The 22,502-nt window shown below is 46.5% G+C and overlaps 1 protein-coding gene across 2 annotated transcripts in view; it reads left to right on the top strand.

The window, feature by feature from the left end:
- The window catches only part of BRPF3 (bromodomain and PHD finger containing 3), a 41,344-nt gene that overhangs the window by 1,787 nt on the left and 17,055 nt on the right, over window positions 1-22,502 (top strand). Inside the window, exons 2-9 of one of the 2 annotated variants that reach the window (XM_037842985.1) lie at window positions 1,448-2,897; window positions 5,630-5,786; window positions 8,030-8,161; window positions 10,209-10,337; window positions 10,637-10,949; window positions 11,681-11,986; window positions 13,606-14,112; window positions 17,134-17,227. In XM_037842985.1, coding sequence (XP_037698913.1) covers window positions 1,453-2,897; window positions 5,630-5,786; window positions 8,030-8,161; window positions 10,209-10,337; window positions 10,637-10,949; window positions 11,681-11,986; window positions 13,606-14,112; window positions 17,134-17,227 — 3,083 coding nt within the window. In that variant the 5' untranslated portion in view covers window positions 1,448-1,452. Of the gene's footprint in view, window positions 1-1,426; window positions 2,898-5,629; window positions 5,787-8,029; window positions 8,162-10,208; window positions 10,338-10,636; window positions 10,950-11,680; window positions 11,987-13,605; window positions 14,113-17,133; window positions 17,228-22,502 lie in introns of both variants that reach the window. The other variant, XM_037842984.1, reaches the window with a different exon arrangement.

Here is a 22,502-nt window from a genome sequence, read left to right as displayed (position 1 = left end):
AGATGAAAGTATCTATACTACCTCCCAAGCTGGTTGTTGGAAATATGCGAAAATATAAATGTGAAAAGGCTTTGTAGTGTGTAAAACTGTGCTAAGTTACCACCATCTCTACTTTACAGATAAAGATGGTAGATCCTGCAGCCAAAATGATGAACTGTTTTTCTCCTTGAAATTCTTTTTGTCCATACTCTTCCCTGAGTGTGTCTGCCCACACCCTGGGGCACCATAGACCCAAAGGTCCTGGTAGTGATGGAATCAGTAACTGCCTACTACAGTTCCTTATGAGCTTGTCATAGTTTTTTCCATCCAGAGAATGATATGGGAAACGTTAAGGCTTTCTCTTTGTTGCACAAGGGTAGACGAGTTACAAATATTTTAGGGGAGAGGGACTTTTGAGGTTACAGAATGCTTTGAAAGTTTCCCTCATACACTCATGATCACCTTACTCTTGGCAACAGTGAAGGTCCCAGACAGACCATTTACAACTTCAGGATCTCTTGGGGCCCCTCACAGAGCTTCCAGCATTTCTGTTTAGAAACATACTGGCCAGTATGTTCTGGATTCTGACTTTTACAGGGAAAACCCTGCATACTGTAATTTGAAGCCCTTAGACTATATGTGATAGATAATTCAGAGGTGAACTTCACCCCTGGGCATGGTCTTGAGATAGGGTTTCTGATCATGGGAAGATGGTTGGGGAAGGGTTAGACTTGTGAGTTCTGATCCACTGATGGGTTCCACTGTTCATCTTACAGAGCTTGAAAGTGGTTGCTGTTGTTTTCTCCTTTTCTGAAGCCTTAAACACACCTCCTTTTTCAGAGTTAGTTGTTCCATAGCCTTATGTACATCATTAGAACATTAGATTTCTCCCCACGTCACACTTAAATGATCTGTTTACTTCTCTCTCATTTTACTCAGAGAGCAACTTGAGGGCAGGGATCATGTATATTTGATTTTTCCTTTCATTCAACAAGTACTTACTGGGTGCTTACTTATGAGCCAGGTACCCTTCCAGGCTCTAGGGATGTAGCAGTGATCAACACAGAAAAATCCCTGACTTCATGGAGTTTATATTCTAGTGAAAGGAAGAAAACAATAAAAATAAATAGTAAATTACATAGTATGGTAAAGGATGGCAAGTGTTATAGGGAAAAATAAAACACCGTGAAAGGTGGGTTGCTGGCAGTGGGGAGAAGGGGGTGAAATTTGCAAGTTGGAGTTGTCAGGAAAGGTTTCTCTGAGAAGCAGTGTCTGTGGAAAGACTTGAAGGATGTGAAGGAGCAAGCCATATGGTTGTCTGAGGGGCAGGTTGTCCAGACAGAGGGGGCAATCAGTCCTCTTGGTGGCCACTTGATCAGATAGAAGGGTTAATGGGTGCTGCTTGTGTGAATACATAGCTCACCGTGTCCTGGCTTTCTTTCTTTAGGCCTATTTTCTTGGTTCCCAGGTGCCATGAGGAAGCCACGCAGGAAGTTGAGGCAGAATGCCGAGGGCCGGCGCTCCCCATCCCCCTACAGTCTCAAGTGCTCACCCACCCGGGAGACCCTGACATATGCCCAGGCTCAACGGATTGTGGAGGTGGACATTGATGGACGCCTCCATCGTATCAGTATCTATGACCCACTCAAGATCATCACAGAGGATGAGTTGACTGCCCAGGATATCACTGAATGCAACAGTAACAAAGAAAACAGTGAGCAGCCCCAGTTCCCTGGCAAGTCCAAGAAACCATCATCCAAGGGCAAGAAGAGGGAGTCCAGCTCCAAGCATGCATCTGGCAACTCCTTCCACCTCCCGCAGCCCAGCTTCCGCATGGTTGACTCAGGCAGCCCTCCAGAAGCACCCCCGCTGCCTGCCGCCTACTATCGCTACATTGAGAAGCCACCTGAAGACCTGGATGCAGAAGTAGAGTATGACATGGATGAGGAGGACCTTGCCTGGCTGGACATGGTGAACGAGAAGCGGCGAGTAGATGGGCACAGTTTGGTGTCGGCAGATACCTTCGAGTTGCTGGTGGACCGGCTTGAGAAGGAGTCATACCTGGAAAGTCGCAGCAGTGGGGCCCAGCAGTCACTCATTGATGAAGACGCCTTCTGCTGTGTGTGCCTGGACGATGAGTGCCACAATAGCAACGTCATTCTCTTCTGTGACATCTGCAACCTGGCCGTACACCAGGAGTGCTATGGCGTCCCCTACATACCCGAGGGCCAGTGGCTATGCCGCTGCTGCCTGCAGACTCCCTCCCGGCCTGTGGATTGTGTCCTCTGCCCCAACAAGGGTGGTGCCTTTAAACAGACCAGTGATGGGCACTGGGCCCACGTGGTGTGCGCCATCTGGATCCCCGAAGTCTGCTTCGCTAACACTGTGTTCCTGGAACCCATCGAAGGCATCAACAATATCCCGCCTGCTCGCTGGAAACTAACCTGCTATATCTGCAAGCAGAAGGGGCTGGGTGCAGCCATCCAGTGCCATAAGGTAAACTGCTACACAGCCTTCCATGTGACATGTGCACAGCGAGCTGGGCTCTTCATGAAGATTGAGCCTATGCGTGAGACCAGCCTCAATGGCACCATTTTCACAGTACGCAAGACCGCCTACTGTGGGGCCCACTCGCCGCCAGGTGCCACCACTGCCAGGAGGAAGGGTGATTCCCCTGGAGGCCTCAGTGAGGCTGGAGATGAGGAAGAGCTGAAAGAGGGAGGTGGGGAAGAGGAAGAAGAAGAAGTGGAGGAAGAAGAAGAGGAAGGCCAAGGTGGAGTGGGTGGCCCCCTCAAGGTATTGCCTAAGAAGAGCAAGATGAGTTTAAAGCAAAAGATCAAGAAGGAGCCAGAGGAAGCGGGTCGGGACACACCTTCCACTGTCCCCATGGTCACTGTCCCACAGATCCCCTCTTACAGGTGAGCCTGCCAGGAGGGCTCCCCAGGAACTCACAGCTTCTTCTCAGGTTGGCGCTGCCCCTGGGCCAGGCCTGCTTCCCCAAGCATGGTTGGTGGACATCTGTTCTCTTCTATGCCTCCAAATTTAGACTTTTTCTTTGGACCCTGGGCTAGCCTGGCCTGGTTTAGGGATTTGATTGTGCCCTCAGAGTAATTTATGTCCTTTGGTTCAAGGTGAGCAAATCACTTTGATTGAGAAACCGAGGTGATAGGCTGTCTAAGGCAGTATTTTTCAACTGGGCACTAGTAACATTTTGGGCAGTATGAATCTTCATTATTAGGGACAGTCCCATGCATTTCTAGATGTTTAGCATTTCTGATCTTTGTAAATGCTTGTCACATCCCCTTCCCCCATTGCCTAGTGTTTGTGACAGCCTCAAATTGTCTCCACATGTTTCCAAAAACCCCTAACGGGATGGCACTAGTCCCAGTTGAGAGCCACTGTTTCAAGGGGTCCATATGAATATCTGCTGTCCATAAAGCTCTGTCCTGGGTCTGATGGGGACTTTGGGCAGGAGGGTCAGGGATCTGGGGAGGACATGCCATTCCTTTTGAAAAGCTTTTAGAGCTAGGGGAAAAGGGAGCAGTCAGTCCAGCTGTGTAACTAAGCCACCTGGGGCCCCAGCGTGTCTGTAGAAAGACCATTATATGTGTGTTAAACCATCATAGAAGTAGCTGGAGCTATTGGAGGGACTGGAGTTTGACAGAGAGGCAATAGACAGGAAAAATTTCCCAGTGGAGGGTGAAAGTATATATAGTGTTAGAGCAGGAAGGAATTGTGGAGATTATTCATCTAATGTAGTCCTTACACCTTCTCCCACATCCCCAGATGAAGAAACTGCGGCCACAGGAGGTAAAGTTGTTCACTCCTTTATTCATCAATGAGATGTTTATTGAGCACTTACTATATGCCAGGTCCTATTCTAAGGGCTCGGACCAGGTGGACAAGCCCTGGACCATAAGCTGGAACCTTTGATGCCTCTGAATTCTGTTCCTCCTCTTTCTGTCTCTTTTGATGAGAAGGGTTGGGAGAAAGTAGTACTAGAGGGTAGTTAGTCTAGGCTACCCTCTTTCCTGAGGAGATTGGGCCAAGGTTTGGTTCCCATCTGTACGGTGGTTATGCCCAGTGGCTAGATTTTTCTGCTTATCACATGATTTTATAGCTCCTTGCAGGGTCCGCATTGCATTCTGGACTAAAGCGTGACAGACCTGGGTTGGAATCCCACTTCTGTTACTTACTACCTGTGTGACCTTGGCAAGTAACCTCTTTGAGTCTTAGTTTATTTATTTGTCAATGAACCTACCACATGGGTTTGTGAGGAATTAATGAGATAATATAAGTAAAGCACTTAGTACAGTGCCTGGCACATAGTAAGCACTCAATAAATGGTGGCTGCTGCTGCTGCTATTTTATTATTATTCCTTTTCCTACCTGCACAAATGCTCTTGGGATCCTCCATGGCCAAGAGGTGGTAGAGGGAGGGGGCTGCCTGCATCTGGGCAGGTGTGCTTGGCATGGGCATTGGTGGGGGATCTGTCCTTTGGGGAAGAGCCCAGGCCTTGATTTTGTGAGCTTGACTTTGGGGCAGAAATGTTTGACTATGGAGAAGAGCAAAGCCTAGGTAAGTAATGACCAGCCCAACATGTCCATCCTTCTTAGGTTCCCCCTTGCTTAGCGATGCTTATCTTCCTTTCAGTGGAGTGGGATGAGGGGAAAAGGCAGAGGAAACACTACAGGAGCACTATGCTTTGTTTACTCTGTGTATAGCCATTTTGGGGGTGCAACATGGTATGACAGAGAGATCTTGGATTTAAATCCCACTCAGCTTCATCTTACTAGCTGCAGTAGCTACTTTGACAATTTATTCAGCCTCTGTTCTAAGCTCCCTTTCTCTCTTTTGTAATTTGGGAATAATGTTGCCCTGCTTGCAGCATGGGCATCAAGATAGAGATCATAGACCTTATTAATTCCCATCTACCCCTTTCCCTTCCCCCCAGGATTTACTGACTTAAACCCTGACATCAAGATATGGACTTCTCCTTTGGGATAGTTTAGCCAGCTAGGTTTTCAGATTCTCCAACCTCTTATACCTTCAGATCCAATTTTTTTTTCCCTTTGGTTTAATCTCAGCTGCTGAGCTTTTAATGAAAAACCAGAGGTCAGAAAACTCCAAGGGGTTGCATTTGGGCTTAGAAAGCAGAAGCCTATCACACTCCCACTGGTTTTCCTTCCATCTTGGTTGTGGACCACCTCCTGGTCCACTGGTACCTCAACCCTAGGTGGCACAAAGGAGTGACCACATTGCTCATAGCTTATTCAAGTTCCCGTTCCCTTTGGCTGCCTTTTTCAAGAGGAGAGTGAGTGGGGGCACTGGTGTCCTGTTTCTCAGTCAGTATCTGGAATTAAGGAGCCAAGGACCGTAGGAAATGGAGTTTTTAGGAGAGTTCATTTGAGAATCAGGACTGCAAGGCAGGAGGTGGAAAAACAAGTGAAATATAGCCTGCTGAATCTGAGCTGCTTAATTTTGTGTGCTGTCCTTTTCAAACCTTTCTCTGAGGTGAGACATTTGGCCACTTTATTTTATTTTATTCTTTGTGGTTCAGAAATGATCCATGGTCTGGATAGGATGCATGGGCTGTAGTCTGGGCTGCCCACTGACCCTCTCTTTCACTTCCCTGTGCCTCTACTCAAGGTTGAACAAGATCTGTAGTGGTCTCTCCTTTCAGAGGAAAACCCAGTTCATGCAGCGGCTTCACAACTACTGGCTATTAAAGCGGCAGGCACGGAACGGTGTTCCCCTAATCCGGCGCCTGCACTCCCATCTGCAGTCTCAAAGAAATGCTGAGCAGGTTGGTGAAGTGGTGATTTAGGGTGGTGGGGGGAGGTGGAGAGTGAAGGGGAAGGAGTGGTGGTTGGGTCCTGGTTGGCACACATCCCTGAGCCCCCTTCTGAGACTTTGCCTAGGGTCACCCCTCTAAGTAGTCTATCCCAAGAGCGACCTCCAGAACTGTAGATTCCTGTGGGTGATGAGGCTGCTGTGGGGTTCTTCAGAGTTCTTTGGACCAGTTAGCAGCCCCTTCTGGATGGGAGAGGCATGACTTTGGAGCACATTCTAGGGGAGAGTAAAGAGCAAGCCCAGCGTTCCATTTACATGGGAGGAATCCTTTAGGTGTGACAGAAAGAGAAGAGGATTGGTGGAATAACAGCTTGGACTGCCTTGTTGTGTAAATTAGAGAAAGGTGCCCTTTTGTAAGAGTTTACACTGCCATCTGCCAGAAGATGTTTCATAATAAATATACACATCTGTGATCTCAGTTGTAGCACACAGCGTGTGCAATTGTGGTGGTCTTGTGGGAAGCTAAGAAGGATGTACATCTAGCCATTAGCAGCTGGAGTTGCTGCATATTTAGTGTTTTCCAGGATGGTAGAAGCCTCCTGAGGGACTTTATTTCCCTTCCAATTTTAACGTGTTTAGTTCTCTGTTGTCTTCACTTGCTCCATTACATTTGCCTTTAAATATTCCCATACCACTGCTCCAGTGTGAGGCAAGCTTTTCCTTGACTGTTGTTCCCTCTGTTCTCTTAGATTTCACTTTTGCCTAATTATAACTAATCTCTCGAAGTGAAGTGTCTATATTCCATCTCTCCTTGAACCTTTTGGCCTGCCTGCTCCCTGAAGCCTCCTTTAGGACATCAGCAACCTCCTCCCAGCTCAGCAAATCTTTCCTCAGATTCTCACCAGATTGACCTTGGGCTGCATTTGGGCTGCATTTGGCTGAGTGCTTCTCCATGACTCCATTTTCTACCTCTTCTACCCCACTGACTGCACTGTGTGCTGCCCATCCTTCTTGCTCTTTAACAGTTGACATCCCCAGTGGCTCTCAGATCTTTCATCTTGTCTTCAACTCTTTTCTGCCTTGAGTCCCTATGGGACGCTTCCATTTCTGTGTTGTTACCTGTAATTCAATAGTATTGGAAACTGAATTCACTCACTTCCTTCTCCGTTATTTTCCCTTTACAGTTATGAAACCTTCTCCTGCCTGAGTCATATCTTCCCCACCTTGAAGTTTTGACTGTTCCTTCCATAATGGGCCATAATTAATCATCCCCTAATCTGTTTTGGACAATTTATCAATATATGAACCTCAGTCTCCATTCTACATCTACCCTGCTCACCCATACCCCCTTAATTTCAACAATAGCTTTCTAAGTGGTCTCCAGCCTCTAATTCTGTCTTTGCTTCACAACTGCTGTGATCTTACACACCATTTTCTACTATGTCACTTCCTTTTCTAGAATATACTCCCTGTCCCCAGGCAGGCCAAATCCAGGCTCCTTTGCCTGGCATTGAGGCTTTTTGTCACCTGGATCCTGGATCTTCCTTGGCTTTTGTGTTTCTCCAACTTGTCTGCCCTGGTCAGCCCATTTTGCTCACCAAGGAAAGAATCATTAAATCTGCCTGCACACCTCTGCCCCTGCTTTGCCCATCCATTTCCATCATGCATGTGAAGGTCCAGCAAGACTGCTTCACCTAGGAAACTTTCCCTGACTTCACCCCCTTATGTTATAATCCTTTCTCTATTTTAAATTCCCTCAGCATTTTATATTTAGTTTATATTACCAGTTTTTGTTGTCTTTGTGCTTCAAACCTTGGGTCTCCGCCTTCTTCCTGCATTGTTACCTCTTCTAGGGCATTTTTGTGTTCTTGTTTTACCAAAGTATTCTGAAGCCACACAGCCCAAGCCTATGCTAAGAACCTTACTTTGTTTTCTAGCCAAGCCGCATCTCTAGGGTGAAATTCTTTCCACCGCTGAGGGGCGCAGCTGCTCTGTGGTGTCCCCAAGGTGTGGGAGAAGCAGTCCCTATTCCCACTCCACGGATGGTTATTGTATTGCAATGAAGAAACATTGTTTTAAGGCCGGGAAAGACAGGGATGTATAGGCAGAAGATGTGAGGGTGGAAGACTCTCAGATGGTGGGTGGTCAAGGAAGGACATGGGGCTCTTATCTGCCAAAGTTCTGTGAGGCTTGAATGGGGAGAGGACTTTGGCACGAAGGAGAGCCCCAGCTCCTCTTTCCCTGGCTTTCCTGCAGCAAGAGCAGGACGAGAAGACAAGTGCAGTGAAGGAAGAATTGAAATATTGGCAGAAGCTCCGACATGACTTAGAGCGAGCTCGACTGCTGATTGAGCTAATTCGGAAAAGAGAGAAGCTCAAGCGGGAGCAGGTAAGAAGGAGTCCAGGGCTCCTGTTCAAAGATTCTTTCTCTTGCTATCTGTGGCATAGGGAGAGCCAGCAGCCCTCTGCTAGGTGTCAACTTTCTTCTCCTTTCTCTGTCCGGTGTTGTGGACTCCATACCCTGCCTCCCCTGCATTGGGTGTGGTGCTGGTGATGGCTCCCACCTCTTGGGGTTCAGCTTCTGGTGGCCCAAGCACAAGCTTAATGTATGCCTGGGCCCATTCTAGGAGTTTCTGATTCAGGAAGTCTCAGGTGGAGCTTGGCTATGAGTATTTTGGAAAGCTTCTTGGGCCACTTTGGTTGGCATCACCAGTTGAGAACTTCTGGCCTGGGAATTTCTGGGGAGTTTCTCTTGGCCCTTAAATACTTAGGGTCTTGTATCATTTAAATTTATAACCCTGTGTTCAGGGAGATTCTAAGCCCCTGAGGGCAGGGAATGTCAAAGTAGTGTAGTTATAGGGGTTAGGAGGATGAGCTATGGCACCAGACTGCTTGGGTTTAAATCCTGACTTTGCCACCTACTACCTTTGTGGCATCAAGAAAGTTACTTAATCTCTTTATATCTCAGTTTCCCCATCTGAAAAATGGGGATAATAGTAGAAACTACCTCATAGGGTTGTTATGAAGATTAGATGACTTAGTATACATAAAGAGCTTAGAACAGTGCCTCGTACACAGAAGGGGCTATAACAGTGTCAGCTGCTTTTGTTATTATTATTGATACTCTGCATCCCTGAAGTGCTCTGCACATGGCAGGGAGAAAATACTAATAATTGAACAGATGACAAACCAAAACTGTTCTCTCTGGTCCAAAAATAGCAGCTGTTACTCCCATGCTTCAGAAGCTTGGGTTAATGTACATTCCCTTTTCTCTTTCTCCAAACTTCCCTTTGCTGTTCAACCCCAGCATGAGCCCTTCTCTAGCAGGCCCATAGCCTCACTTTCCACTGCTTAGCGTGAGTGGCCATGGAGGACATCTCAGGACCTTCTCCATGGGTTCTCCATGGGTAGATTGTCTATGCCTTCCCAGTCCTGGCCCCAGGTGAGTCTTTATCCTGCTTCTGGCTCAGAGAAATGAGAAGGAGAAGGAGGCCATAGTCCCAGGGAAACAGACAGGCCTGTTTTGATGGAGCCAAGAGGAAGGAACTTTTCATGGTCTAGTCCCTGGCATCCCAACCTTTACACATTCACGTTAGGTTACATAGAAAACAACATTTGTACAGCATGCTAAAGTAAAGATATGAGACTGCTTTCCATCTGAGGGGGTGAGCCTGGAGGCTCCAGTCATCCTGGGCTTACTCAGACACCCATGGGCTGGTGGGCTCAATATGATCATTACACTGGAAAATTCTGGTCCAAGGCACATTTTACATAAGCAGTGTGTTCCTTGGAATCAGTCAGTCCTGACTCAAATCCTGGCTCTGTTCTTTTCTAGGTAGCTGACTCTTCATTAGCTCGCCAAACCTTAGAATCTTTATATGTATGTAAGATAGAGATTAAATGTTTCTCCTTCATTGTAATGATTAGCCAAGGTAGTCTAAGTAGAGAGGTGGTATGGCAGAGTGGTCAAGAGTACACATTGTGAAATCAGACTGTCTGGGATTGAATCCCAGTTCTGCCCTTTATAGATGTGTAACCTTTCCACACTTACTTGGTCTGTCTGTGCCTCAGTTTTCTCTAAGTAAAATACCTCATCTGTGTCTACCTCATATAGTTGTGAGGATCAAGTGAGTTAATACTACATAAAATGCTTAGAATAGTACTTGGTAAAAACTATAACAGTGTGAATTATTAATATAACTGCATTATTATTATTACTGCAAGTTTTGGTATGGTGCTTAATACATAGGAAACACTCACAATATGGTAGGTGTTGGTATCACTATTACTATGCTGAAAACTGGGTGGTAGCACCTCATTTGCTGGTCACTTTAATAGCCTGTGAAAATTTGTTATATGTGATGGGCAACAGTCAAGGAAAAGGTCAGTGCCTTTTTGTAGGGGGGTTTTCCAATCTCTCCCTGCCTCCCCTACAGATTAAGGTCCAGCAGGCTGCTATGGAGCTGGAGCTGATGCCATTCAATGTTCTGTTGAGGACAACACTGGACCTGCTGCAGGAGAAGGATCCTGCACACATCTTTGCTGAACCCGTCAGCCTGAGTGAGGCAAGTTCCTCTCTACTTCCTGAGCAATTCCCCATCTGAACTGGAAACAGGGTCTGAGTCAGCTAGGAGGGGATTGGACCACAGAATGTACAAAACCTGGAGGGGTCTGGCAAGGCTAGTAGACTTGTCCCATGGCTAGGGGTCAGTAGCCCAGGGAACAGGCTAGGATGGGCTAGGCCTCTGGGGCTCTGAGTGAGCCTAGTGTGGACAAACTAGAAAACGGGTTTGCTCAAGGTGAAGGGTGTGCCCTGTTTGGCTAGTAAATGGTTGTTGTAATTGTACAGGTTTTATATGTTTAGGTTCCAGATTACCTGGAATTCATATCCAAGCCAATGGATTTTTCTACTATGAGGCGGAAGCTGGAGTCTCATCTGTACCGCACCTTGGAGGAATTTGAGGAGGACTTTAACCTTATAGTTACCAACTGCATGAAGTATAATGCTAAAGACACAATTTTCCACCGAGCAGCTGTCCGTCTACGGGACCTAGGAGGGGCCATCCTGCGGCATGCCCGGCGGCAGGCAGAGAACATCGGCTATGACCCCGAGAGGGGCACCCACTTGCCTGAGTCACCCAAACTGGAGGACTTTTATCGCTTCTCCTGGGAAGACGGTGAGAAGCCTGGATGGGTGGGGAGGATAAGTGCTAAGAGGAGGCACAAGGACAGAGTCCAGAGAGTCAGGGATCAGGGTGGGCTTTGGGGGTTTGGGATAGACTCCAGGAGCAAAGCTAGGGGTAGGCACAGGCTGGGGGTACACCTGCTTGTGGCTGGAATAGTTCCAAGAACCAAAGTTGTTTAATGCATTAAGCACTTTTTGGATTAAAATAGAAAAGGGGTATCGGGTGTTAACTGTCTGTTTGAAAAGCTTAAGTCTTACCAGGGGTGGTCTCCTGGACCCCCTCTTTGTGGCATGGGAGCATGGGGCAGGGGGAGTGCGATACTGGTGTGTGTCTTGCTTATTCAGAAGAGTGCAGGTCAAGGACCAGGAAAGCAGAATTGCCTCTGAGCCCTGCGCTCTGCCTGCCCCTGCTCTCTGCTTCTTGATGGCAGCAGCCAAATAGTCACTCAGGCCAGGGGATTGCCAAGCCGCCTCATCCCTGCTCCACGGAGCCCCTAATTATGACTGTGAACTGCTTCCTGCAGATGTTTCCCAGATTCTGACCTTGTCCCCGTGGCTGCCCTTGGGGCAGCAGTGTTGCCATGGCCCCACAGTGACGCTGCTGGAAGCCGCTGGCCCAGGCATTCCAGGAGAGTATTTTGCATCCAGAGGATTCAGCCCCTTCCCCTTGCCCTGGCCTGGGCAGGTCCTTCAGCCCCTTCTGTCCTCCCTTCTCCCTGGCAGTGGACAACATCCTCATCCCAGAGAACCGGGCCCATTTGTCCCCAGAGGTGCAGCTGAAGGAACTGCTGGAGAAACTGGACCTGGTGAGTGCCATGCGGTCCAGCGGGGCCCGGACTCGCCGTGTCCGGCTACTGCGCCGGGAGATTAATGGCCTTCGGCAGAAGCTGGCACAGCCACCACCACCACCACCACCACCACCACTATTGAACAAGACTGTGTCCAATGGGGAGCTGCCAGCAGGGCCCCAGGGGGATGCGGCTGTGCTGGAGCAGGCCCTGCAGGAGCCAGAAGATGATGGGGACAGAGGTGAGAGAGAGTCATGAGCAGGCAGCGTGCTGAGGATAGTGGGGGGACAAGGGCTTACTGAAATCCCATAGGGAGCATCCTTCCCAAACTTGAGATTTTTGTCCTTGTGGGCAAGCAGAAACCTTTGGGAGGAGTCACACATCCATGTGTTCTGAGATGATATTCAAAATATTTAACATCAGTAGATACCGAACATTTATTAGTCAGAAAAGATGTTGACTGTTGTATTTGTGTAGGCTCCTGGAGGCCCATGATATGTATATTTAGTTGCTGGATTATGGGGAAGTTCAGAGAGTCTTGGGTGCTGTGGAACAGTAGCCATTTGCTAACAGTAAAGAAGTATTTCGATATTTTGCATCTGGTATGGCCATATTGTGCATACCTATTAAGTATCAGCCTTTCTACCATCATGTAGAGAGGCTCTGAGAGTAAGTTATGTGGGGTGGGCTGTGGGGGTAACAAAGAATGAAAGACCATAAAAATGGTTTGGGCTATTCAACTACTTCATGGTTTTGACTCTAGGTGGGTCATCCCAAGCAGAAAGGCCAGATTTCAAGAAACAACTGGAAAAGTGATTCTCAGAGACTCAGGGCCCTTGTGCTGAGCTGCTTCCCATTTCCTCCACCTCAGTGGGGACAGCATTGTCTCCTACCTTCCCTTGGGTCTGAGCTTATGGTGGGCCTATCATCTTCACAATTCAAAAGATAACCTTTGCAGTTATTTCCAAAGGTTAGGGACTCAAATCCCAGGGGACTTGGGTCCTAGTGGGCAGAGATTGGCAGAGAAAAGGGACAAGGTTGAGAGGTTACACTTGGCATTGGAGGGTTTTGTGTCCATGTGATTCCCCCCACCTCCCCGTGTGGCAGTCAGCATGCCACCTGTATCCCCACACCTGGACCCTGACAGTGCAGAGTAATGCCCAATGGACCAGCTGCAACAGCATCATCCAGAGGATTTAAAAGGAAATTCCCAGGCCTCACCTCCCAGGGATTGAAATTAGAGAGATCTGGGCTGTGGCTTGGACATCTGAATTTTTAAAAGCTCCAAGGGGATAAGCAAGCAGATATGTTTGAGAACCACTGATTTTACTTACTTGGTCTCAGTTTCCACATCTGTAAACTTGTTCTTTCTTCCTGTCCTAAGGTCTGATTTGGGTGATATGAAACATAATAGATGGACAAATGAGAAAGCACTTGAGTTTATGAGAACCATAGGCCACCTAAATCTGCCAAGCTAAGACTTAAGTAATTAGTGATTAAGTATGTGATTTTTTTGGATGGAGAACAGTCATTTGCAACCCTCACTGCATCAGACTCACCTGGTGGGCTTTAAAAAAAATACCCAACCCTTAGATTTGGCTTCAGTTGGTCTGAAATGGGGCTAGGCATTAGAATTTTAGGAAAACTTCTAAATGGTTCTACTACATAGCCAGGGTTGAGAACTACTAGTGTAGGTAGAACTTAGTCCCACTTTCTCTCTGCCTCAGGCTCGAGACCTGGGTTGCGTCTCAAACCTTATGACAGCCCATGCTTTAGTCCTTGGTTATCAGTGTCATTATGTGGTTTGTAGGGGCAGACTCTTTCTAAAATGTTCAAGCAGGTTCTCCTTTTCTCTAACAGATGACTCCAAACTTCCTGCCCCACCAACCCTGGAGCCCACTGGGCCTGCACCTTCCTTGTCTGAACAGGAATCTCCTCCGGACCCCCCTACTCTGAAACCCATCAATGATAGCAAATCTCCATGCCGATTCCTAAAATCCAGAAAGGTTGAAGAAGATGAGCTCTTGGAAAAATCACCACTGCAGCTAGGGAGTGAGCCTTTGCAACGCCTGCTCAATGACAATGGCCTCAACAGACTGTCCCTCATGGGCCCCGACGCCCCTGCTGGTGCCCCACTCAGTGGCGTGGGGCGCCGCACATCAGTCCTCTTCAAGAAGGCCAAGAATGGGGTCAAGCTGCAGAGGAGCCCAGACAGAGCCCTGGAGAATGGAGAGGACCATGGTGTGGCAGGCTCTCCCGCCTCTCCTGCCGGCATTGAGGATGAGCAGCACTCCCGGAAGCGGCCACGGAGCAGGAGCTGTAGTGAGAGTGAAGGGGACAGGTCCCCCCAGCAGGAAGAAGAGACAGGTGACCCCGCCTGCCACTTCTCTAGCTGCTTCTCATCTGCTTTCCTGCTTTGCCTTGCCAACCAGCACCTCCCCCAGTTGGCCGCCTTCCTAATGCCCCTGTCCATGCCAATAGTAGCATTGAGGGCTCCATAGCTCACAGTTGGGCCTGGCACACAAGCAGTGACCTGGGGAAACAGGCTTTGAGCAAGAATTTTGGGGGGCTAGATGTGCATCAGGGACTCTCTTTGGCCCTGTGGGGAATATAAAGCTGTGTATACATTCATTTTACTTTATTCATTCATGAAATATATATGAACACCTACTGTATATCAGGCAGTATTCCAGGCATTGGGGAAAAATTGGTGACCAAACAAAATTCTCCTCTCTCTTGGGGGAGACACACTATGAGCAAATGAGTAAATCATATCTTATGTTTGAAACTATGGAGAAAAGCCAAGCAGGGAAAGGGAATAGGGAATGCTGGGGTGATATTAGACAGAGTACCAGGGGAGGCCCTCTGAGGGCAGTGACAGTTGAATAAAGATGTGAAGCAGTTGGGCTGAGCCATTTGGTTGTCTGGGGAATAACATCCTAAGAAGATTGACTAGCAAATGCACAGGCCCTGGAGGTGGGAATATGCCTGTATGTCTGGAGAACAGTGAAGGGATCAGTGCTGGTGCAGCAGAGTGAGCTGGAGAATGGTAGGAGATGAGGACACAGAAGTAGGTAATAGAGACTCAATCACTTAGAGAGTCCTTACTACGTATCCAGTATGAGCTGGCTATTGGGATAATAAAATTGACTAACTTCCAGATGCAGTTCCAGATCCAAAAGGGTTCACAGCCCAACGGGGAGACTAGATGGTCCCCTGAGATGCAGAGAAACCCAGTGCTGATCAGTATGTGGTTATGCTTCAGGTGACAGCACTCCTAGGGGTGTTCAGGGAATATGAGTTCAGAAGGTGGGAAAGCTTCGTGAGGAGACAGTGCCTGTACTGGCCCTGAGGGATGAGGAGAGAATGGAAAGGAATCGATGAGGGCAAAGGACACAAGCCTGGGTGTGTGTAAACAAGAAGTAGGGAAGACAGAGTGCGGGGGACAGTGAGCAGAGGGGCTTCCTGGAGCATCAGGAGCCAAGGTTGGATGGGTGAGGTGGGCTTGCCTCTGGAGGACCTCAAATGCCAGACAGTAGTTTAATCTTGGTGGGATGGGGGGGGGGGCAGCTTGCTTGTCAGGGAGGGGCTGCTGTTGGCTTTTGCACATGTCCCTCTTGTGTCCTTTTATGTGATGGCTTTGGGCTGTGTGACCAATATTTGTTTTTCTCTGCTTTTCTCTCTTCCTGCCTAATGCTTTGTTTCCAACAATACTTTCCCTAATTCTCTGGCCCAAACTTCCCTGTATTAGAGCTGTTTGGTATATAGAGCTAAGAGTTTGAGACCAGGAGTCAGACGTGAGTTCAAATATCTGAGCCTTCTTACTAACTGTAAGCTGGGGCAAATTATGAACCTTTCTGAGCCTCAGTTTCCTTATCTCTAATATGGGGCTTATCATACCTACCTTGCAGGGCTCTAAGGATTGGAAGTAGCCTATATAAAACATTTGTTATATAGCAGAAGATGGTAGCAATTATCATTGTTATCCTCTCAGTTGTATCAGGCTCAAAGCTAAGAATATAGCACTAAAAATGAAAGTCTTGCTATTGGGAAATAGGTCTAGACATAAGGCCCTTCTAACCTGAGGGGATGGCCCACTGCTTGGGGATACTGCTAGAATCTGTTTCTCCCCCATCATCCCAGCTGCCTGGCACCGGGAAATACTTGTGTGCAACCTTAATGGAATCACAATAAGAACAGGTGTTGATCCTTTACAGATGAGGCACCTGAGGCACAGCTGGCTTCAGTCATTTAAATTGAGGTCATGTAATATGAAGTGCCAGACTAGAGTCCAAACATCTTGATTAAGACATCTGCTCTTAGAGGTGTGACTTGCCTTGTGGTTTTCTGGCCAGGGTGTCTGTGAACTTACAGCTCTTGAGTCAGGTGTCTGGCCCATCTCTCCACCCCTCTTGGATCAGCTGTCAGTCTTGTAGGTCTCTGGAGTGTGCAGTTGGAGAGGTAGAGAAGAGAGTGAAAGCTGTCACAGCAAGATGAAGGTCATGTCCCTGGGCTGACCAGACAGTCTTCACTTGACTCCAAAGGGCTTCCTTCTATAAATGGACCTTCTCTCGTTCATACTTAATAGCATCCTCCATAAGTAAAATGGTATTATCTTTACTTCACAAAAGGAGAGGCCAAGATTTAAAAGAGGAAGAGACCCACCCTGGTTATATATGCTGTATTTCAGAGCCCAGCCTAAAACCCAGGGAATTCTGACTCCCCATGCTGGAAAGGTCTGGGCTGCTTTGTTGTGTTGAAAAGCTCCCTTACCCCCAACTCTTGACTAGCCCTGCTAGATATCTGAGGGTGTGGTTGACACAAGTCCTTATCCTGCCCCAACCTCTCTGACTCCATCCCAAAAGTATGAATCTAGCTGTTGCCAGCAGTATGGTGGATAGGGTGTGTGGGTGTTTATCTGACGAAGTAAGGTGGGTGGGCTCCCCAAGAGGCAGAGGAAATTCCCTGATAATTGAAGCCTGAAATTAGAAGGAGATCCAGGGCTGGTTGAGCTCACTGGGGTGGGGAAGTCTTGGTATTTCCCTTTGTAGCCAAATGACCGTACCCAGAGTGAGCTATGTGCTGTGTTTTCCTTTAGGTGAAGCCAGAAGGGTAGGAAGGAAAATGCAATGTCTTCTCATTGCCCCAGCCAACAATATTTTCCCGAAACCAGTGGGAAAACTTGGATAACTTGGCTGGGTTATCCAAGTGTGGGAGAATTTATCAGGTTCTTTCTACCACCCAAGATCCACTTCCCATAGGGGAAGGAAAAGCCATCTTTTCAATCCTGGCCTCACAGAACCCTCCCAAGGTGGCTGCCTTACACTGCAGTGTGTGTCAGGGGAAGGGGATTTCTGCACTCATGCTTACTCTGTGTGTCCTTGGCAGGCGTGACCAACGGCTTTGGAAAACACACCGAAAGTGGGTCTGACTCAGAATGTAGTTTGGGTCTCAGCGGTGGACTGGCATTTGAAGCCTGCAGGTAAGAATGCTTGCCCCTGAAGCCTGTTGGCAATTCTGCCAGTTCTCTCTTTATTCTCCAGATTGGCCTTCTTCCTGCTTATCTCAGGTTTTTTTTTTCTTCCCCCACCTCTGCTATTTCCTGAGGCCTCTGATCTATAACCCTGGGAGCTCCTAAGAAACAGGGCCTCTCTCAGGCCTCATCTGACTAGGAGATGGGGAGTGGTACTGACACTTTACAGGGGTTGTGGAGCTGAATTGGGATCTAAAAGATGGTGACAGTTGAATGTCCTACTGCATGGTGAAGTTAACATTTGAGCCAATTCTCCCACACTTGGATAACGTAGCCTTTACAGATAGTTTCACTCTTCACCTTTTGTGGCATCATAGCAATGGCCTCTTTAGAGTTGTGGAGTGGAAGTAGGAAATGAGCAATTGGAATTTGGAATTGCCTTTAATTCAGAAAAGGCCCTCAGCTCCCCTACCATCCTGGAAAGGGATGAGTTTCTTTTCTCGTTCTTTTACCTAAAAGGAGGATTTCTGAGACCAAAACTTTAAAGCTTTTTTGAAGTCCAAAACTTTACTGAGCCCTTCTCTCTGTTCGATTCTCTGCAAGATACCAGGGAGGGTGGACTCTTGAAAATGGGAGGACCTCCAAGCCACAAAGGAAAAATGACTTGTCCCAAAGGCTGACCCTATGATCCCTACACATGGCTGCTAAATGGATCCTGGGTTCAGCGTAGGGAAGCAGAGGTCCCGGGGCATCACCAAAAGACCACGACTGTCTGTATTTGGAATGTTTCCATGGTAGGGTGGGCTTTCTGGTTGGGCCGTATGTTCTGTTAGGTACTCATTCTACCTTGGTTGCTGGGCTCCAGATGAGGCTACAGGCCCACCTCTACCCCTCAGGTCTGGACTGGTCCCAGCTTTAGTAGGGCCCACCCTTCAGTAGTTACTTTGAGATTTTTCTCCCACCAAGATCCAAAGTTGCCCTAGACTTTGCCCTCTCTATTGTGGCCTCCAGAGATGCAAGGGGAGTAGCTGGGAAAAAGTAGTTACCAAGCATAGGGAAGAGACAGAGATTCCAGAATCCTATAAGATGTTTCTAGCCTGGTTCTGGGTTGGAGTTCCTGATTCCTTTCAAAGATTAGGTGTCTGGAAGTCCCGTTCATTAGAGATGGAGTAGGAGTAGGTGTGTTCTGGTTTGCTAAAGTTGCCAAAATGCAAAATACCAGACATGGATTGGCTCTTTTTTTTTTCCAATTAAATTCAGTTTTATTGAGATACATTCACATACCATACAGTCATCTATGGTGCACAATCAGCCGTTCACAGTACCATCACATAGTTACGCATTTATCACCACAATCCATCTCCAACCACCTTCCCACACCAGAAAGAATCAGAATAAGAAATAAAAATGAAAAAGAACACCCAAATCACCCTCCCCCCAATCCCACCCTATTTTTCATTCAGTCTTTGTCCCCATTCTTCCACTCATCCATCATACACTGATGGATTGGCTTTTAACAATGGGGATTTTATTAGGTTGCAAATTTACAGCTCTAAGGCCATGAAAATCCCCTATTAAGGCATCAAAAAGTAGATGCCTTCTCTGAAGAAAGGCTCATGGCATCTGGGGTTCCTCTGTCACATGGGAAGGCATATGGTGATGTCTGCTAGTCCTTCTTCTCCTGGGTTCTGTCTTCAAAATGGCTTTCTCTAAAATGTCTCTAGGTGTTTTCTCTCTAGGTGTCTCTTTGTGTTGGCTCTGAGCCCTGTTTCTCTTTTAGACGCCAGTAAACTAATTAAGACCCACCTTGAACGGGCAGGGTCACACCTCCATGGAAACAACCTAATCAAAAGAGCCCACCCATAATAGGAGTGCCCCCACTAGATTGGATTAAAAGAACAGTCTTTTCTGGGGTACATAATAGATTCAAACCAGCACAGGGGTTATCCAACTGTCCCCCCTTAGTCCTTGACTACAGGTGTTGGTCCCTTCTTCCATGAAGGGGACTATTTCCAGTTTGTGGGCCTCAGTGTGTTTGTATTTCTGTGGAACTCCAGTTCGGTGCTGCTCATTTCTCTGGGGTCCCTGCTCTATGTAGGAATAATGCCCTTGGGAGACATTTCCTTCCTAACTTTGTGCTTCTCAGTAGAATTTCAGGGTTCAAAACAGGAGATTCAAGGGCTCCAACTGCAGGGTTTTTGTTGCTTTGCTACACTGTGGTAGCAGGTACATAAAGGCAGGTCATATTTATTAATTAGACCGGAATCATAGAATCCCAGAATTAGGAAAAAACTTTGAAAGAACTTCTGGTTGCTAGTCCCCACCCCTTCCTACCCATCTGCACCTTGGTTTATCTTTTCAAATTTTCTGAGCAGTTGGAGCTGTACCCCCTTTCTGTGGGTTACTCGTTCAGTTGTTAATAATTGAGCACCTACTGTGTGCCAGGCACTGTTCTAGCACTGATGAGGTGTCTGTTTTCATAGAACTTATCTTCTAGTAATTCAAAGAGAGGATAATTAAAGATTGGGTTGTCTGCTTAGTCCTGGGTAAATTGGAGAGAGGGCTGGAATGCAGACCATGATATAATCAGTTAAGTCTTTTTTACACAACAGAGACACACAGACTAGTTTTGGTGTTGCATCCTATTTTATTGAAGTTATACTTTTCAGAGCTCATCATTCCATAGTACAATATTAGTAAAATAGTTAACGTGAGACACTAAAATGTACTGTTCTTCATAGAATAATTATACTGCTATGTATTGAATACTTGGTATGTGCTGTACTGAGTGCTTTATGTGTATTAATTCATTAAATCTTCACAACAACATATGGAGAACTCAAGCCTGAAAGAGGTTAAGTGACTTGCTCAAGAGCTAATGTGTGGAAGAGGTGAGGTAGTCTGGCTCCAGAATTCAAAGCACTTTTCTGTGCTCTCTTCAGTTGTATTTGAAGATGTGTCTCGAGATCCATAATATGAACTTTGAGAGGTGTTTCTAATAAAACTATGAGTACCTTACATTTGTACGAGGCCTCAGAGTCTCAAACCCAAATTTTTGTAGAGTGAGTAGGAACTGCATTCTAATTGTGAACTGGGTGTTTTTTATTTTCGTTTTCTTCTCAGACAGCTCCCCGTTTTGACTAGCAGGAAAAACCTCCCAATATAACTACTGGTTACTGAAAGATTATGATTCATTGGGTTCTAATTAAACAAGTTTTCTGTATATGATCATGATAAAGCCAGTTACGATTTGGCAAAACTCGCCAATGAGGCCTAACCCTGGCCTCTGCGCCTCTCCTTATCCTGCTAAGGTTTCTGAAACATTTCTCCTCTTCTGCAGATCTGTTGACCTGTGTTTTTTTAAAATTCAGTTTTATTGAGATATATTCACATACCATACAGTCATCCATGGTGTGCAATCAACTGTTCACAGTACCATACTATAGTTGTGCATTCATCACCCCAGTCTATTTTTGAACATTTTCCTTACACCAGAAAGAATCAGAATCAGAATCAGAATAAAAAATAAAAATAAAAAAAGAACACCCCAATCATCCCCCCCATCCCACCCTATTTTTCATTTAGGTTTTATCCCCATTTTTCTACTCATCTATCTGTGCACTGGATAAAGGGAGTGTGATCCACAGGGTTTTCACAATCACTCTGTCACCCCTTGTAAGCTACATTGTTATACAATCATGTTGACCTGTTTTTTAAGTGTTTTTGTTTTTTTTTTCTTTTTTTCTTTAATTGAGGAAGTTATATAGTGTTGGTGGTTTGAGTCTGTTATGTACCCCAGAAAAGACTATGTTCTTTTGATCCATTCTTGTGGGTGGGACCTTTTGATTATGTTGTTTCCATGTAGATGTAACCCAGCCCATTCAAGGTGGGTCTTAAATCCCTTGCTGGAGTCCTTTAACAGAGAGACATTTTGGAGAGAGCTCAGAGCCAAGAGGAGCTAAGAGAGAAAGGCCCTGAGACATTTTGGAGAAAGCCATTTTGAAACCTGAACCCAGGAGAAGAAGGACCAGCAGATGTCGCCATGTCCCTTCCCGTGTGACAGAGGAACCCCGGATGCCATCAGCCTTTCTTCAGAGAAGGTATCTACCTCTTGATGCCTTAATTGGGACATTTTCATGGCTTAAGAATTGTAACTTGTAACTTAGTAAATCCCCATTGTTAAAAGCCAACTCATTTCTGATATATTGCATTCCAGCAGCTTTAGCAAACTGAAACATATAGCAATAGTATTTTTTAACATTCATGGGAAAAAACACTAGCAACATCATTCTTGCTCAGAGGTTCTCAAATAGGATTGTACATTAGAATCATATAAGGTGCTATTTAAAAATACTGATTCCTTGGTAGAACCTAGTTATGCCATTGCTCTGGTATAACTATTCTCATTTTTGTTAACATCTAGTCTTTGTCTAATAGATATTTTTTCCTCCTTGCAATAGCATTGTAAAAAAACTGGTCTGCTTTTTAGTTTTAAAAAAAATCCATTTCTCCGTATCCAAGAATAATTCCATACCCAGTACCATTTGGAAGTGCAAAGTGGATTTTTTTAAATTAAAACATGTCTTTTCTAAGTAAGGAAGTAAGACATACATGGTAGAAAATTCAGGAAGGAGGCAAATTTTAGTACCTGAAATTAAATTAATGAAGGACTTTGGGAAGATGGCAGAGTACAAAGCTCCAGGAATCAGCCTCCACCAAAACAAGTATTGAACTGGCAGGAACTATTTGAATCAACTCTTTTGAAGCTCTGGAGCCTAGTGTAACACTGCAGCACCCAGGGAAGAACTGGATGAAGAGGATAGGAAATAGTGGTAAATATTGGTGAATTCCACCCTCCCTGCAGTGGCCACCATCCCCATCCCCCAACCACAACACAGGTAGCAGTGGGCATTACATCCCCAGTTTCTGGTGCACTTGCTGGTGCCAGGGTGGACTCTTAAGGACCTAGTCCACTAAAATCTGGGTGTATGTGTCTGATTGCTGATCGCTCCTTTTGGTCAGTTACTTCAGATCACTCGGGGCTGGCTCTGAGGGTGGCCATTGTTCCAGCTCCCCTCAGGCAAAAGCGGCAGAGGAGTCTTCAAGAGGCAGTACCCATTTTTTTTTCTTTTCTCTTTCCATTCCTCATTTGGGAGCAAAAACAGTTTGGAAAAGTCACAGATTAATAGCACTGGTCCTCAACAACAACAACAACAAAACACTTAGCAGTCCCAGAGGAGTGGGAGAATTAGATTTCCAGAGTTGTAACAACTTGGAATGTCTA

This window comes from Choloepus didactylus, chromosome 7 (genome assembly GCF_015220235.1).
Source record: "Choloepus didactylus isolate mChoDid1 chromosome 7, mChoDid1.pri, whole genome shotgun sequence".
Taxonomy (NCBI): Eukaryota; Metazoa; Chordata; class Mammalia; order Pilosa; family Megalonychidae; genus Choloepus; species Choloepus didactylus.
Note: the sequence above shows the minus strand (reverse complement) of the source record. Positions and strands in the feature narration are given on the sequence as shown.